The sequence below is a fragment of the Dipodomys spectabilis genome, unplaced genomic scaffold (genome assembly GCF_019054845.1).
Source record: "Dipodomys spectabilis isolate Male_0828 unplaced genomic scaffold, ASM1905484v1 ptg000297l, whole genome shotgun sequence".
Taxonomy (NCBI): Eukaryota; Metazoa; Chordata; class Mammalia; order Rodentia; family Heteromyidae; genus Dipodomys; species Dipodomys spectabilis.
This window is the reverse complement of record NW_024870974.1, coordinates 5649059-5668165: the sequence shown is the minus strand read 5'-3', so window position 1 is coordinate 5668165 and position 19107 is coordinate 5649059. Positions and strand designations below refer to the sequence as shown.

Genomic DNA, 19107 nt, shown 5'->3' with positions numbered 1-19107 from the left:
TTAAGAAATGTCCCAACCTCCTGTCATTAGGGAAAAGCAAATTAAAATAAGGTACATCTTCATTAAAATTAAAAGCCCCAATAAATATAAAGCGTTGGTGAGAGAGGACACGGAACCATCAGAATTCTCTTAATTTACTAAAGGAAATGGAAAATGGAAAAACTAATCTGTAGCTCAAGACTAGTAAATTCTCATCAGGTTATGCACACACCTCGGTAGGACACAGCAGTTCCATTTAGGTGAGAATATAGGTACAGACATGTGTCAAACTTGTACTTCCATGAGATGAATTCATTGCTCACTGAGTAGAGCTCAATGAAGTTGACAAAACTTAAAAACTAAAAGGCATTGCCAAATATACAGTGCTAACTCCTACCATTTCAATATTTTCTTTTAGGTCCGTCTTCAGTTGTTCCTTTTCTGCTGTAATACTTTCCAGCATTTTTTGGAGTTCGTTATTCTCTTGGATTAAGGAATGTATCTTACTCTGTTGTTGCTCAATTGCCTCCTCATCCTTAATATCTGCAACCAGTGTTTGGAGGCTTTGGGATCCCAAGTTCGCCTCTTTATCTATGCAGTCCATCTAAAATAGAATACAACAGAGCAAGGGAAGAGTGGTCATTATCCAAAAAGAAATGTATGCTTCGGATGTGAGGGTGATCTGGCTGTGACATCTGTCACCCCATTGATGGTCACGGTTGATTCGACTGATCTGGCTGGTAGATGGGTGTCCCCTTCCTCCCTCACTGCTCCATGTGCATCCCTCCTGAAGCTGCGTGCTCGGTGGAAGAGGATGACCATCCCCGATAGGGGAGGACCAGACTTTAAGCAGTTAATGATAACTACTCTAACAGTAACAAAAAATATCCAATAATATTATGTATCAGTTACTATTCTATCTTAACAGATTTAATCTTCACTATAACCTATGACTCAAAGCTTCCAACATTTACCTGTTTTTGTGAGCTGTTACCAGAGCTTAAACTCAAGACCATTGTGCTTTTGCTTGGCTTATGGCTAGTGCTCTACCACTTGAACCATACTTCTAATCTGTCTGTTTTGCTGGTTAATTGGAGATAAGAGTCTCATGGACTCTTTCTGCAGAGATCTCAGCTTCCTGAGTAGCTAGGATTACAGGTGGGAGCCAGCAGTACTTGGCTTTGTTAAAAAACTTTTAAAACATAGCCTAATTCTCCATGCTGTTACACTCTCTTCAAATTGTAATTGCTAATTGCTGCTTATTCTCTACTGTAAATAAATGATACTTCATTTAGCCATCTTCTTACTGTTTACAATAGGCATGGTCATGGTGAGCATGTTTGGGACTGGTCTCATGCATATGAGAATTCAGATTCTAAAGCAATAGTATACTTGAGTACAGCTCAGACAGAAACAGTGTTCTGTAATGACACCAGTTCAAATTGGAATTCAGCCTTCTACTTAGCTAACAGGTCTAATTACCAAGACAAAATGTCCTTCATGTGAGACCAAGCTTACAGTTTAATGAGCACTTCAAAATGCATTCAGCATAGACATCCAATACAGCCCTCAGCTTCTCAGATGACTAGAAAGAGGGGCCCCTTGGAATACCAGCATTGCCAGTAGTATGATAGTGACTATTTCCAGATAGCTAGTAGAGAGGACTTAGAATGTTCCAACATGGAGGATGAATGTGTCCAAAGTGATTTGATAGGTCAGTTATACTAATCTGATCATTCTACACTGCATGGAAATGTTGCACTATTCCTCATAAATACAAGCAATCACATGCCAATCAGAAAAATAATATACATAAAAACAAAAGATGGGGGAATAATAATCTTTTGGGAATTAGAAGTTATGGGTGGGCTGGGAATGTAGCTCAGTGGTATAGTACTTGCCATCTCAAGGAAGAAGGTAAACATGGCAGTGCATCTGTCATCCCAAATGTTGGGATGTCACAGTCCATATGTATACACTCAGGCAAGAAGTGAGACCCTATCTTAAAAATAACCAGCACAAAAATGGGCTAGAGGGGCTGGGAATGTGGCTTAACGGTAGAGTGCTTGTCTAGCATGCATGAAGTCCTGGGTTCAATTCCTCAGTGCCATATAAACAGAAATAGCCAGAAGTGGTAGCTCAAGTGCTAGAGTGTTATCCTTGAGCAAAAGAAGCTCAGGGATAGTGCCCAGGTCCTGAGTTCAAGCCCTGGAATTGGCAAAAAAAAAAAAAGGGCTAGAAGTGTGGTTCAGTGGTAAGGTACCTGCCTAGCAGGCATCAGCCCAAGTTCACACCCTAGTACTCCTCTTTCACCAAAAAAATAAATATTCAGTACACATGTATCCATTTATTTTTAAAGATATTTGGAGGAAGTAGAAAATTCTGTTAAATAACATCTGTATAAAATTTAGGAGCTCCGGGCGCTGGTGGCTCATGCCTGTAATCCTAGCTACTGAGGAGGCTGAGATCTGAGGATCATGGTTCAAAGCCAGCCCAGGCAGAAAAGTCCGTGAGACTTTTATCTCCAATTAACCACCAGAAAACCAGAAGTGGTGCTGTGGCTCAAGGGGTAGAGCACTCGCCTTGAGCTGAAGAGCGCAGGGATAGTGCCCAAGCCCAGAGTTCAAGTCCTATAACTGACAAAAAAAAAAAAAAATTTAGGAGCAGTGTCCTTTGAAATGGACTGAATTGTGAGCTCTAATCAACTTTAGTATAGAACGTCTGACATAAAATAATTATCAAAGCTATAATTAATAGTAAGCAATCTTTTAATTTTGTTAACCTTTATCACAAAGGTTTAGAAAGTATTTTTTAATTTCAGTATTGGACTTTGAACTGATACACTAGTATACAGAAAAATTTAGAAGAAATACCCTTTCCTTCCTTACCTTTTGCTGAAATTCACTTGTAGTTTCTCCTCTGTTCTCTATCTGTACATTTCTGGAAGTCTCTTCAGAAATTTTCATTTTCAGTATGTGAACTGTTTCCTGGTGCTGTTTCAAAGACTCTAGGGTGTTTCGCAGTTGTTCTTGAGTATCTATATTCTTTGCCAGAGAAACAGAACAGCTTCGGTTACAATGTGAACACATAGTTTTAGTGTTTCTACTTGATCATAACTGATAAATGGTGGTTCCTGTAATGACTCTTCAAAGTTTAATCAATTATAGCCATACCATGTTTATAGTGTCCTGGATGTCATTTCTGAGCTGATCTCGTTCTGTTTGAAGGCTCTCCTGGATGTGCTTTAGCTCTGCTTTTTCTTTAGTTAAGGTTCTCACTTCTTCCAAGGTTTGCTGAAGCTGCTCAGTGATCAGTGCATTCTCTCTTTCTACATTTTGTAGTCTCAAATCTCTACTTTTTACTTGTTCCTTCAGGTGTTCTAGGTCATTTAACATTGCTTGATCCTCAGCTGTTTTCTGCTGAAGCTCTTGGTTCTTCTGAGAAAGCTTCAAAGTAAAACATATAAATCACAAAGTAAAAGTTAAACACTGTTGGCTCACAGCTGTTATCCTAGCTACTTGACAGGCTGAGATCTAAAGACTGAGGTTAAAAGCCAGCCCAGGCAGACAAATCCAGGAGAATCTTATCTGCAATTAACTTACAAAAACCTGTAAGAGAAGGTGTGGCTCAAGTGGTAGAGCATCATCCTTGAGTGAAAAAGCTAAGCAAGAGCAGAAGGCCCTAAATTCAAGCCTCAATAATGGAACAGGAACAACAAAACCACCACCACCAAACAAAAACAAAGTAGAGTACAGCAAACTAAAGAAAGCTAAAGATGATTCTGCAGTATTTTGCACTAACCTCAGTCTTCAAAGCATCCAAACTTAAACCAAGGCTTTCTGCTTCCTTAGACAGAGTTCCCACTTCCTCATTCATTCTTTTATTCTCCTCAAGGACCATTTTATATTTTTGCTCCAAGTCCACATGAAGGGCTTTGAAGTCTTGAAATTCTTGACCAGAAGTTGCTAGGCCATCTTTAGTTTTCTCAATTTCTTCAAGTAAACCTTGAATTGTACTCTCCTTAAGAGCCACTTCAGAAAATAACTTGTCCTTTTCTGAAGTTATTATATACAGCTCTTCAGATTTCTCATTTATCTATGGAAAGAAAGAATTAAGATTTAGGAATGTAAACAATATGATACCATGAGGAAATTTTCAGGAAAGAAAAAGTCATCTAAATTAGGTAGATCTGACTGAAGAAAGGTCATTATCGTACGGTATCCTGTCCCATTACTCTACCATGCAACTCTTCAATACATTGAAACCATATGCCCTGCCCCACTGCAGGAAAAAAGCCTTCCCACAATCGGACAGTGTTTGCAGACACTAAAAGAATCCTTGACAAGGGAAATGTCAGAGTGCACATAAAAACATACTTTTCCCAGTGAGCTTTATGTTAGCTGAGCCTGCAGTCTTTAACACTAGGTGATGTTCTATGCCCTGGTCTACAATACACCAATTCTACTAGAATAGTGGATTTAGAGCTATATAAATCAGCATACCCACAATGCTCCATAGTCATCCAACATTCCTTTACCCTCATTAACTCATCTACTAGTCAAGCTGGATTTGTCTGAAGCTGTCCAATTCAGACACTTGTTTCATGTCCCTGGGAAATCCACACAACATTAGCTCTATCTGTTTAGTTATTTGCAGTGTGGGGTAAAGCTCTTGGCCTTGTTCACACCAAGTATGTACTCTACCACTGGGCTATATCCAATCCCATGACTCTCCTTACTGTCACAGTTCTCTAATTTAGCTGTGAAATGTCATCTTCTATGCTTTCTTTTCTAATCTTTGGGTCTTGAAAGGAGTGGATGGAGACAGGATAAATCACTCTTTTGTGAGTAATATAAATAAAGTCATAAAATCATAGGCAGGCACTTTATGGTTCTCTCAGAATTTAAATTATTACCTTGCCTTTTTTTTAAACTAACATTTTTGAATACAGCGTAGATTCCCAAAGACTTAATAAATCCAAGAGTAACTTCACTAATACTTGTTTAAAATTACTATTTATATAAACCATATCTGGTTGGTGGACAGTTTAATCATTGTGAGCCATAAAGGAAGAGAAAGATTAGGAAACTGAACTAATGTAGTAAAAAGCAAGAGGCCATATGGCCTGGAGGTTACAGCCATCAACTAAAAAGGCAGCTCTGGAGGCTCAACGATTAGTTCAGTAATTTGGCTAAAATAATAAGACCTACTTTTGTACTTGGTCTTTGCCTGAAAGCTGAGAAAAGACTTTTTAAAGGGTTACAACTAAAAAAATACTGCTTCTGGAGTTCTTTGGTAAGAAGGTTAGTTACTACTCAAATTCTTTCAACTTTTCTTGTAGTCACGTAGAGAGAAAGGAAAAGCTAGTGGGATATAGATGGATAGACTCAGTTGTCTGGAAGATTGACACAGGCTTGAAAAGCCTATCACTGTTGTTGCCCTTCTACTTTGTTAAAAAAAAAAAAAGTAAATACTAATGGTAGGCCATACAACTATCTGAATACATTTCAAGATTATGGAAATAGTTGCTACATTAATTATGTTTTAAAAATGCTGTTTGGCTGGTGCTAGTGATTCATCCCTGTAATTCTAGCTACTTAGGAAGCTGAAATCTGAATATCTAGGTTCAAAGCCACCATGGGCAGAAAATCCTGAGACTCTTATTTCCAATTAACCAGCAAAAAGCTAGAAATAAAGGTCTGGCTCAAGTGCAAAAAAGCCAAGAGCAAAAAAGCCAGATGTAAGTGAGAAACCCTAAGGTTAAGCCCCATTACCAACACATGTGCGCATGCACAGCGAAAACATGTTATTCTATGTAGTAACATTAGGCACAAATCAGAAGATGAATTGCATTCATTTCTATTGGTAACAAGTTCAACCAAATATTTAGTCTCTCTTACCTGCTACTTCAAAAACAGCTATATCAAAATATTTAAGGCATTAATACAAGCACTTTATTTCAAAAGTAGCGCACATGTTTAAAAATCTTCTCACCTCTTTCCTCAGCATTTCTATTTCTGAAGGCAAAGATTTCAATTCTGAGAGCAAATTAACTTCTTTCTGTAAAACTTCATTTTCTTCAGCTTCTTTCTTTAGTTCTTTCTGAAGATCTGCAATCTTTCTTTCCAGTTCCGAATTACTGAACAAATCTAGGAAGTTTGATAAATAAGGGGGCTAACATTGACAAATATAATTTAACTGAACCACCTTTCTCAAAATCAGGTCCAGAATATTTAAAAATAAATGTTAAACCCCGATGATTTGAAGCTATGGAAATCTTTGTAACTATTAACAACACCAAAAGTGATATTAAAATTGGATATTAAACTACTAAAAAGATCAGATTTTAAATCTTTGTGATACAGTGGTCAAATTATTTAGGTCAGTTTCTAGAGGAAGTCAGTTTGAAGTCTGAAATGATAAAATACCTCTTGGAACTTTGCCATCCATAAGGGAGGTTAATTTTGTTATTTCATTAAAAGCAGATTGTAATTCTTTATCCATATCAACTTGAATTTTCTTTTTTGCCTCCAATTGGCACTGGTAAAGATGAATATCATCTTCCATTTGCTTATAGGCATTTTCAAGTTCTTTCTATTGGAGAAACATTGGAAAATTATGAAAAGGAAAAGAAAAGAAAAAGTAATTATTATGGTAACTGTTTTGCAATGAAATTCTCCAAAATTACTTACCATTTTCTCTTTCAGCTCCAGATTCTCACTCCTAAGAAAGGATGCCTCTCTCTTGGCATCCAGAGCTACAGTTTCAGCATCACAGAGAGTTTGTCTCATTTGCTTTAGGTCCTCAGTGCTTTCCTAGGCAACAACACAGGGACTCAGTGAGCTCCAGTTCTAATAGATTTGGAAGTACGTTAGACAACCTGTGCACAAATGTGGCTCCTAACTCATCAAAAAGGGGAAAATATGCTATGGAACCAAACAAATCAACTTTTTCATAACTAAAACATTAAAAAAATAGATTCTAGCCTTACTTTTGTACATTATAAAAGCAATATACTAGCTAGTAGCTCATTCCTTGTGTTAATAGCCACTCAGGAAACTGAGATCTGAGAAATGAGGTTCAGAGCCAGCGCAAACAGACAAATCTCCAATCTCCAGATTCTTATCTCCAATTAATCAGCAAGAAGCTGGAAAGTGGAGGCATGGCTCAAGCAGTAGAGCACCAGCAGTGACTGAAAAAGCTGAGTGAGAACAAGAGAGGCCCTGGTGTTAAGTCCCAGTACTAGTACAAAAAAAAAAAAAAAAGGCAACACACAAGTACCTTAAGAAATCTGTTATCAGTTAAGAGCAGGTTTCATAAACTCCATAAACTTATAAAACAGGCACTTGATGATGAGAATTACCTTCATGAGACTTTAATGAAAATAATGAAATTTTTCATGAAATGAAATCATGCCCAGATACTTATGGTATTAATTTTATATTGACTTAGCAAGTCTAACATTAAGTACTCATCTTATGATCTTGACTGTATAATTCCACTAGTGTTTCTATAAAACTGGAAAAAACCCCACAAATGAAAAAAATTCTTTTTAAAATGGTACAAGAGTTTTTTTAAAATAATTTTTTATTATTATGAAAATACTATACAAAGGAGTTACAATTACATGGGCAAGGTAATGAGTACATTTCTTATCAAGCATTGTTACCTCCTCCTTTGTTTCCCCTATTTCCATCACCCCCTTCTCCCCCGGCCAAAGTTGTAAAGTTTGTTTTTCGACATAACTTGTGGTACGAGAGTTTAAACTCAGGGTATACTTAGTCAAGTCTTACTACTATCCCCTCATGCTCAGCTTTTCCCATAACTATGATGACGGCTGCCTACTCACTAGCTTGCTTAACTATTTGTTGAAGAGATCTTGTCCAGGTTGGCCTTAATTCATGCTTCTCCTGTCTTAGTCTCCCAAGTAGCTAATATGACAGGCATGAACCACTGGTGCCTGGCTTCAATTTTTTTTTTCTTTTTCATCACTGTTCTATTGGAAGTATTGGGGTTTGAACTCATGGCCTTATTCTTGTTAAGCAGGTCTTCTATCACCTCAGTCATGCCCCCAGCCTCTTTTTCACTTTATTTTTTTCAGATAGGATTCAGACAGTGATCTTATTATGCTCTCTTGCCACACCTGGCTTGGCTTACTTGTTGAGATAGGACTCATCAAATTTTTGGCCCTGGATGGCCTTGAATCCTCATCCTCCTCAACTCCACTTCCTCAGGAGTGGAGATTAGAAGAGTGAGCCACCAGGCCTGTCCAAATCACTGATTTTTAATGGAAGCTGGTCCTTAACTTGCTTACAGTTAACTTACAAATGATATGCTCAACTCTATGTATGTTTCATTATCTATAAAATGGCAATGATACTTCGTCTTTTTATCACAGGGTACTGACAAATTAAGAAAATACATGCAAATTGACCCAACCTATGGCAGTACATAGTGAGCCAAATCTAAGCACAGGCTATGGTAATGAGTGTGATGTATTACTATATTAACAGTACCACAATAACCACAGAATAAGGTAATTTTTTACCGATGAATATGACAAGTCCATTTTTATATCTTCTGACTTCTGAGAGTCTAAGCATTTCTGCAGATTCTTAATCTGATCTTCTTTTTCTCTAAGCAGCTCTATTTTTGAACTCAGTTCATTCTAAAATAATCAAAGAAGAATAAGACACAATTTACTATTTGACTAGAATTCAAAAGGATTAAAAATGAACTTACATGAGTTTAAATTTATAGAATTCAAATTTACTTAGAAGAATGCTCACCTCAAGATCTTGATTATATACTTCTGCAAGTTTAACTAAATTCTTTAAGTTGGAAATTTCATGAATTAGTTGCATCTGTAAGAGTATGTGAACAGGCAACAGAACAAACCAATTATTAATAAGGAAAAGGAAATTAAAGAAAGTACACGTTCACTGATGCAGACTCACTACATGTGGTTAGGAACAACCAGGAGATCATTTGTTCAAACTACAGCAACAGACACCTCATTATTTAAAAATACAAAAAGTACCATGTGATCAAACTCATGAAATAAGCAAATAAATAAGAAAAATCTCAGTGTGAGTCTCCCAATGAGATTTATGTCATCTGTTAATAAAGCTACAGTAATGTCATTAGCAAATTAGGAAGCATCCGTTAGAAGAGACAGTAGAATATAACCACGATCTAAAAACATATACTTTCAATCGCTTTCTGATTGGGGAAAATGGAAGTACAAAATACATTCATCCATAAGAGTCCAAATCACAACCGATGATTTGAAATCTAGGTTTGGATTAGGGTTGTTTTTTTGTTTCTTTAAAATACTATTACTGTTCAATCAAGCTATGAACAGATCCTCCAGATTTTATGTATTTTTATGAATAAGGTTTAATGATGATGTTAGTAATACATATACAATTGTGGCGTTTTCTAAGAAATGGAAGGGCATTTCTAAGCCCTGGGGAATGGGGAGAAGTTTGCTTTATCAGGTATCCTCCACATCCAAGGTGGCCATTTAAGAACTGGTGTAGGTATGAAACAGCAACTATAATGAGGTGTAAATGAAACCAATATCCAGATTGGGGCTATCTGAAGTGTCCAATTGTTACATAGTTCGTGATGACCCAGCATGCAGCATAGTCTTAGACATTCGCACTGGTCAGACTTGAAGTAGACTTCATCTTTTCATTTTCATACTTGCTTATTTCTAACTTTTGTGTGGAAAAAAAAAAATCTACCAATAAGGGCAAATTTAACTTTTGAAAATACTCTTTCCCACTTCTCATTTGAAGTAGTTCTTCATTTGTATATTTTGCTCCTCATAAATAGGAAAAGATTAACTTTGGTAAAAGATGGAAGTTAAATCTCCAAGGGCCATATTTATGGTTTAAGAGGACTAGTATCAGGAGGAAGTATGGGAAAAAAAAACTGTGGTAAAAGAAAATAGTGTAAATTGCACCTGTAATTTTCTTTTTTTCTATTTTTTGCCAGTCTAGGGACTTGAACTCAGGGCCTGGGCACTGTCTTTGAGCTTCTTCTGCTCAAGGCTTAACACTCTCCACTTTAGCCACAGTGCCATTTCTGGCTTTTTCTGAATAAGTGGTACTGAGGAATTGAACTCAGGGCTTCATGCATTGTAGGCAAGCACATTCCCGGCCCTCACCTGTAATTTTCAGTGGGCAAAATACTAACTTTTATAAGACAAATCTCTCCAAGTTGTAAAAATGGCAAAATAAAATAGGCAATGGGTAAGATTACTATTGTTCTTTAAACTTGATGATACTTGACTTTTTTCTTTCCTTCTAAAATTTACCATGTAAAGCACCTATAGTTTCAACAAAACTCTTAGGAAAACAAGGGAAATGACCATCTGTTTCAATGTTCTAATTTGACTTCTGATTAAGTTTTTCTCCAAAACGTAGGATGTAAGCTCCAAAATTGGGGCTTAAAAACAGACAATTGTGTTTCTGGGTCTATACTAAAATTAAAATTAATTAATTAAAATCCTGTGCCAAGGAGACCTAGGGTTTCACAACTTTCTGTTTTTAAGCCTGAATTTTGGAGCTTAAATCCTACGTTTTGGAGAAAGACTTAATCAGAAGTCAATTAGAACCTTGGAACAGATGGTCATTTCCCTTATTTTCCTACGAGTTTTGTTGAAACTATAGGGTGCTTTACATGGTAAATTTTAGAAAGAAAGAATAAAATCAAGTGGTTTGTTCTTTCTTGCTATTGTTTCTAACGTATTTATAAGGTACCACATGATTTTTTTGTTGCTTTGTATATCCCTCCCCCATGGTATAACCCCTCTTTTCACTGTATTTGATTTTGGTATAATTTGGGGAGTGGAAGGGAAAAAACAAATTGTTTAAATAGGGATACAGGTTGACCCATTGCAACAATGAGACGTACAAGACCCTATGTCAAAAAATGAACTTTACAATTTAGGCCGGGGTGGGGGGGGGGGAGGGGGGAGGGATATGATGTAGTTGTGGAGATGGGAGGGAAGGGATGGTAAGGGGAAAACAAAGGAGGAGGCAACAATGCTTTATAAGAAATGTACTCATTAGTTTGCTCATGTGATTGCAGCCCCTCTGTACAGTATTTTCACAATAAAAAACTTATTTAAAAAACAAACAAAAACAAAAACAGAAAGTTTTGAGCTAGGAAGGTGGGTCAGTGGGAGAGTGCTTGCCTTGCATGCATGAGGCCCTGGGTTCGATTCCTCAGCACCACATAAGCAGAAAAAGCCAAAGTGGCACTGTGGCTCAATTGATAGAGTGCTTGCCTTGAGCTGAAGAGCTGAGGGACAGCGCCAGGCCCAGAGTTCAGGCCCCATGACTGACAAAACAAAAAAACCCAGAAAGCTTTATTCTATAGACCATGTTCTTACCATGACATGAGACAGCTTCTACCTCTATCGTATGGACTGAAGTCTACTGTTCTTTTCATGACAACAGGATTATGTCCCTTTGGGTTAGCCAGAGAAAAATCTAGAATGCAGCTGCAAATTAGCTCCTATTTAGGAGCTATATCAAGACTGTATGCACATATGGACATGTCAAAATGAAAGACCCTTATAAATTAAATGGTGTCAATAAAACAATGTAGAAGAAAAAAAGACATTATCTTAGTTTTGGGAGGTTCATGTAAGGTTTGGCAAGTCTGATAATGGTTAAGGGGTTCTTGTTCTAGAAAAATGAAGACTTTAAAAAATTCTGAAAAATAATTTTATAGTTTCTGTGAGATCCAATTAAAGGTAATATTTAAATAAAGATTTGAAGAGCCCCTGAAATCTTAGGACAATTTTTAAGTTTTCTTATGGTTTCTGAATTAGATTCTATTAATATGTAGGGTAGTATTATATACTTAGAAAACTTAAGTGACTTGGTTCATTCCATAAATCAGCTTCTCTAGTTATTCTGGTAATATTTAATATATTTAGGAATACATTTTCTAAAAATAACAATAGAAATTAATTTGTGTATAGCATTAATACATAAAATAACAAACTAGACATTGAAATTCAACGTCTAGTTCTCAATAGGAAAGAGTTAGCACTTAAAGCACACACTCAATAAATTAAATGTTGATAAAATAAGTTAAATCTTAATAAACACGAAGAATAAAAAAATGATTTACCCAAGACAAATCTATCAACAGATAGGTCCACTAAACCCTCCAGATACTTCCATTCCTCCTCCAATGTAGACATGATAAAAATAAATAGAATTTCATTATTTTTAAAATAATATAGATTTTAAACTCCCTAAATACTTTATACTAATATAAAAGCAGTTAATCTTTAAGATTCAATTTTACAAACGTATTTAAGAGAATGCACTTTTTAAAGAATTAGTTTTGAGCTTCACATTCTTACCTCTTGATCTTTTCCAGTTTTTTTTTCTAGAGCCTCAAACTCATCCAAATCACTTTTTTCTTTCAATTTCAAACTCATTTCTTCATTTTCTCTTTTTAGTTGTTCATAGTCTAATATCAGGTCATCATATTTTGCACGGAATGAGTTTAACTCACTTTCTAAGTTCTCCTAGAATAAACACAAATTTTAATTAGTCGGGTTTCAAATCATGCATTCTTTCTTTCACTAAAACTTACACTAATTTGAATAATTAATTTAACTCTAAACTACTTGGTAGTTTTAAGTCATTCTTTTTAGATCTCTTTCAATGGTTTATATTTTGGTAAACTCACTAACTTCAAACACAGGTTTATTTTGAAAGGAGTATATAAATAAATCACAAATCTGTATATCCCTAGTGGACAGGAAAAGTCCACTTGGGAAAAGTAACATCAATATAGGGAAGAAGTTAGCTATTCAATTGTTTACCAATCTGACTTATTTCTTACATGGCTCTAAATTTAGGAAAAGAAATAGTATTACTGATTGAAAATTCTAATGGTGGCAATGTTTGCCACACTATTTTTAAAGAAAACCCATTTCTATTTTGCATATCATTATGAGAAAGAGATAAACTGTTGTTTTTTTAAAAGCCTGAACTAGAAGATTAAAAAAAAAAAAAAAGAGTCCTAGATATGCCTTAAAAAAACACAAAAACACTATCTTTGATACCATACAGTCATCAACTAACAGTAATAAGGAAAAGGAGGAAGCAATGTAATTATATTCTAAAGTTAAATGTTTTTAATGAATAGATTTACATGACTATATTATATTATCTTGGCCATGAGCAACTTGGAAAATGAACATGGTTTATTGAATGTGCTTATTTAGTAAGTATTCCTTATTTCTTAGTTTTGGTAAGATTGCACCGCCAGTCCCCATCTATGATCCCTTATTCATGGACTATCTCTCTTCAGACTGAAAAGGTAATTAAGCCTATAATAGTGTGTGTCAGCACTTAAAATATAGACCTTCTCCTTGTCACTTTATTGTTTATTACTTTTTTTTTTTTTTTGGCTAGTCCTGGGGCTTGAACCCAGGGCCTAGGCACTGTCCCTGAGCTTCTTTGCTAAAGGCTAGCACTCTACCCCTTCAGCCACAGCACTACTTCAGCTTTTTTTATATATGTGGTACTGAGAAATCGAACCCAGGGCTTCATGCATGCTAGGCAAGCACTCTATCACTAAGCCATATTCCTAGCCCTACTGTTATTCTTTTTTTTTTTTTTGGTCCGGTCGTGGGGCCTGAACCCTGGGTCTGGGTGCTGTCCCTCAGCTCTTCAGCTCAAGGTTAGCGCTCTACCACTTGAGCCACAGCACCACTTCTGGCTTTTTTTTTTTTCTTATGTGGTGCTGAGGAATCGAACCCAGGGCCTCAGGCATGCAAGGCAAGTGCTCTACCACTGAGCCACCTTCCCAGCCCCCTACTGTTAATCTTAAACAATCAAGTACAAGAATTATCTACATACATTTGTAATTTAGCAATTATTATTTTACCTCTCTGGTGTATCATTCTTCTATTATATGCCTGAGAATTTTGGCATTACTAATATAGTCTGACCCTCACAGCATTTCCCAAATTGAAACAGGAATATTTTAACAAAATCATAGATACAGGCAAATTTCAAGAAGATAGATAAGAAAATGGCCTGTAAAATACATCAAGTTACCTCACTTAGCAGCTTTGTTGCTGAACTCCACTCTATCTCACTTAATGGATCAAGAGTATTACTGAACACATCAGACTCAGAGCAGAGAGCTATAATTAGAGGAAAAAGAAATTAGTCCATGAACATCCAAAAATCAAACTGAAGATGACGTAGTTTTGACCAGAGAGGCAATGATAATAAGCTCACATTAACCACATTTCTGGAGTATCAATACTAATAATACATTAATAACAGGTATGATCAGTTATATTATTGTAAGAATTCAGGTAGCTGGCTGGAACTGATGCTAAAACATTGGATCCTTAATACAACACAGGTAAATAGGATAAATTCAGTATGTGAGATTTGATCACTGCCAGTAGGTTTTACAATGCCTCTAAGAATAGATTATAACACTGCACATGCCTTTTTGAAAAGATTTCTGTATAAATGCCACTTTAAGAATGGAAGATCTGATATGACTACTGTACTTATTTAATAACAGGAATAAAAATAAAACTACTTAACTCATTTTCAATTGTAGTGCTTAATTTTTGAGAGATTTGAAATGAACAGGATTTCATTAATGTTTATTTTCTTAATGTTAATTACTTTTATTACGATCTCTGTTGTAATCATATCTAATGACCCACATTTTATTTAAATGTGTTTACCACATTAGCTAAATACATAGGGAAGCCTTAAAGGGATCTTTTATAATTAAATATAGTTCACTTAACAAGGCACTTACACTCATCAACTTCTCCCAGTGTACTGAAAGATTTTGTGTGTGTTCTTGTTGTTACATTTGCTGGCATATTAAATTCATTTACATAGTTTGAGTCCTTCATTTTGCTAAGTTTTCCATAGCACCATGTAACTCTTCGTTTCTTTTTAGCCTAAAGAAAGAAAAATCAAAATTACTTCACATAGATTTGAGCTCAGATACAAAAAAAACAAGGAGGGCTGGGAAGGTGGCTCAGTGGTAGAGTGCTTGCCTTGCATGCATGAGGCCCTGGGTTCAATTCCTCAGCACCACATAAGCAAACAGAAAAAAGCCGGAAGTGGCGCTGTGGCTCAAGTGGTAGAGCGCTAGCCTTGAGCTGAAGAGCTGAGGGACAGCACTCAGGCCCCAGAGTTCAGGCCCCATCACCGGACCCAAAAACAAAAAAAAACAAAAAAAAACCAAGGGAACCAGTATAAGGATAATTTGAGATAAGAAAACATCCCTAAAGTTTTCAAATAAGTGTTTATTCTGGTTATAAATTTGATAAAAACACTGCTTAATTTTCTCTCTCTTTTTTTTTTTATTGGTGGGGATTTTGAACCTGGTACCTTGTGCTGCTAAATACTTACACGCTCTACCACTGAACTATATCCTTAAGCCTCTAAATTTCAGTTTTGAATACTTATAAGCTTTTCTGGGATTTATTTGAAAGGAACTAGTGTTGCTTCAGAGCCTGTTAAAAAGGTAGTGTTACACAGAGAGGACAAATGCTGTCATCGCTATGGTTACTACTTTGGATACCCAGTTCTAATTGGTAAGAATAAGAAAGTTATAGCGCAGGTAGCCATTTGATTTTCCTTTAGTGAGATTTTTCTAAGGTCTAGAGTTAGGAACTGAAGTGGAATTCAAATCCAGTTGGTCCAGCTCCAGAGGCCACCCTCCTAAATTTGACACTATCACCCTCCCCAAAACATCTCTTCAATCCATGAATCCATATTCTGATAAAAACAAAAAGCATGCAAATCGGAAGCTATAGGTTTGATCATCCATTGACTACTATTACAGAACAGTTTTCTTATTTATGTATGTTTGTATTTATTTCAGGGTTTCACTATATAGTTCAGGATGGCCTAGAACTTGAGCTCCTTCTGCCTTTGCTTCCTAGGTACTCAGATTTTGGTGTATACTACCTGCCCAGTCTAGCTTAGCTTTCTTGAGATTAATATTTCTATGTCTTTCAATAGGGAATATTCCCACATTTTCTAGTGACTGCTATAAAGCACATTGCCAATAGGTTATACTACACTGCGTCAAATGATAAGAAGTACCTAATTATGTATTAAATATGTAGAAAATCCTAACCTATCCTTTCTCCCTCATTCCTTATTTCTCTCTCTCTTTCAAGCCATTAGTTTCAAATGTTACCCTCAGTTCATGTTGAGATGTGTGAGAAGACGAGGTCACCAGCATCTGTGTTAGGTTCTGAATTTTCTTATCTTGAACTTTTTGAAGCAAGTCTTTTTCATCCAAAAGTTGGGCCAACTGGTCTTTTTCCATTTCCTGGGCTCGAGTTTTTACATTTACCTACAGGAGGTAATATTAGATTATGTTAAAACCCTAAAAGAAGCTTAAACAACAGAATATTAATTTTTCACATGATCTATGAGAACTTCCATTGCAATAAAATTGACCCTACATGTAGAATCCATAATATATAATTTCCATAACCAAGAATTTCTCACATATAAAGAAGGCAAAGTGCATATTTCTTCTCATGTCACTATTCTATGTACAGGGTAAAAGATAACAATGTTATTAAATAATTCTATTTATTTACTTATTTAGTTGGTCATGGGGCTTGAACTTAGGGCCTGGGCACTGTCCTTGAGCTCTTTTGCTCAAGGCTAGTGCTCTACCACTTTGAGGCACAGCACCACTTCTGGTTTTTCTGGTGATTAACTGGAGATAAGCCTGAGATGGCTTCGAACTGCGATCCTCAGATCTCAGCTTCCTGAGTAGTTAGGATTACAGGTGTGAGCCACTGCAGCTGGCCCAATTTTATTTTTAACAAATAAAAAGGATAGTATAATATTTAAATTTCACTCACAGCCCAAACATCAAACATTTTTAATTGTAGCTGAGTAAAAGAATTAGAAATTCATAATTCTCTAACAATAAGAACAATATTAATAACTGATGAAATTCTCTACAATTATCTTCAAAATCCAGGGGTTTTCCCCCTAGAGAATATACTTTAGAACATATTATATTATAAACTATATCAGAAAGCCTGAAATTTCACATAAAGGAGAATATAGCTCCTTTTTTGTGGAATTCTAACTTTCATTTGTCTTGAACCAAATCTAATAGGAATAAAATACCATGTCTATCACAGACCTTAATTCCATCCTGGATGATATACATACCACCCACACATACCCCCTCCCCCCCCCCCCCCCACAACACAACACAGCAGATAATACTGTAAAATAAGACCTAATTGAAATAATGAAAATAACTATTTATTGTAGTTTATTTTGCATTCATCTGACAAACTAGGTAATACAGAGCAAGTTTAAGTAAAATTAAGGTAAGCTTATTCTACTATTTGTCTATGAATTCACGAATAGGCAGAGAAGTCATAAAAGCTGACTCAAATACTGATAATAGAGATGTTATCTTATTAACACTGCCACCTGATTATTTTAGATTTTTTTAAAAAGATCACTAAAATTGCTGGGCATTGGTAATTCTAGCTACTCAGGAGGCTGAGATCTGAGGACCACAATTCGAAGTCAGCCCAGGCAGAAAATTACCTGTGAGACTCTTACCTCCAATCAACCACTCAAAATCTGGAAGTGGAGGTGTGCTTCAAAGTGGCAGAGCACTAGCCTTGAGGCAAAGAGCTCAAGGACAGCACTAAGGCTCTGAGTTCAAGCCCCATAATTGACAAATAAAGAGAGAGAGAGAAAAAAAAAGAGGGACAACTATTTGGGAAGAGGAAGGTTCCTAGAAAAGGGCTGGGGGTACAAGAGAGGATAATGGGTGACAAATATCAAAGTATATTATATATACCTATCCAAATAGACCAATCCCATTATTTTGTATAATTAACACATGCTAATTAAAAAGGAAGTAAACATGATATGTCTTTTTAATCTCAGTCATTATTTGTAAAAAGTTTTTAAACATATTTCTACTTGGTTCATTTGAAAAACAAAAACAAAATAATTTCATGTCAAATCTAAATCAAAATCTAAAACCATCGCCAGATATCTCAGTTTATAGCATATTCAATCTAAAAATACTTTGAGGTGCTGGAGACTGATCCTAGGGCTTGAAGGGTGTTAGGCAAACACTCCATCATTAAGCTGACCCCTTCCCTGAAAGTTAAATTTTTAGGAGTTGGTTTCTTCTTGGTTAAAAAAACGGTTACAGTACTTAGACTTAAGTTGTAGCAACTCTGATATTCATAAATTTAGTCTCTTGGGCAGATCTCCCTTATTCTAGTTCATTCCAGTCTTCAGTGAAACAATTCACACATACCTCTTCTAACTGTTTTTTAAGATCCATGATTTCTTTCCTGTATCTTTTCAGAAGAGCTTCATCACTCGATACTTCGTTGACATAAGGAGTATTTTTCATATACTTAGCAGTACTAGCAAACTGGGGAAAAAGAAGTGCAAATGCTCAAGATTAAACAATTTATAATTATTCTCAGTTGGTTTAACACTTTTGGACACAGGGAACATCCTACATATATACTTCTAACAAGGTTTGGTAACATAGTCTTCACAGAAATGGAAGAAATATCTTAAAGATATATACTAACCAAGATCCTACAAACAATGGCTTTCTGGAATCTCATCCATGCCAGGGGTGCTTGCTGTATTCTGAAGATTACTTCTAATCCAGAGTTACATATCTTTCCTTTGGATGCTAGATTACTTATTAGCCACTTGAGAACCAAAGGCTTGGTACTACTTATCTACTCTGTAATTCCTGTGATGACAGGAATTTTTATTTTCTACTCGACAGGTATTTAAAGCAATGCTGCTCATACAGGACTGCAAAGAGTAACTTTAAGTGAGAAGATGAAGACCACCATTAAATAAGATTGAATCCTCCATCAAAATCTATTTTATCAATTGAAATTGCAGGCCTCTAACTCAGAGTAAAGCAGTCCACAGTAAACAAAAATTCAAGAATTATTTTTGGGGAAGTTGCTTTCTATTTGTGTGGCAAATTTCTCTTTATGGTAAATTAAGTATATAAATTGAATTTCTTAAAAGAAAATATCCAGTCAATTTCAGTTAAAAT

The 19107-nt window shown here is 35.8% G+C and overlaps 1 protein-coding gene across 1 annotated transcript in view; it reads right to left on the bottom strand.

The window, feature by feature from the left end:
* Cenpe (centromere protein E) overlaps positions 1-19107 on the bottom strand; it is a 61887-nt gene that overhangs the window by 31978 nt on the left and 10802 nt on the right. The window contains exons 12-25 of the mRNA XM_042701653.1: positions 18334-18453; positions 16213-16371; positions 14812-14959; positions 14082-14170; positions 12371-12538; positions 8769-8843; positions 8528-8647; positions 6672-6794; positions 6408-6573; positions 5974-6128; positions 3781-4074; positions 3153-3425; positions 2868-3023; positions 377-583 (exon numbers count right to left, since the gene is read on the bottom strand). Of these exons, the coding sequence (XP_042557587.1) occupies positions 377-583; positions 2868-3023; positions 3153-3425; positions 3781-4074; positions 5974-6128; positions 6408-6573; positions 6672-6794; positions 8528-8647; positions 8769-8843; positions 12371-12538; positions 14082-14170; positions 14812-14959; positions 16213-16371; positions 18334-18453 (2253 nt within the window). The remainder of the gene's footprint in view (positions 1-376; positions 584-2867; positions 3024-3152; positions 3426-3780; positions 4075-5973; positions 6129-6407; positions 6574-6671; positions 6795-8527; positions 8648-8768; positions 8844-12370; positions 12539-14081; positions 14171-14811; positions 14960-16212; positions 16372-18333; positions 18454-19107) is intronic.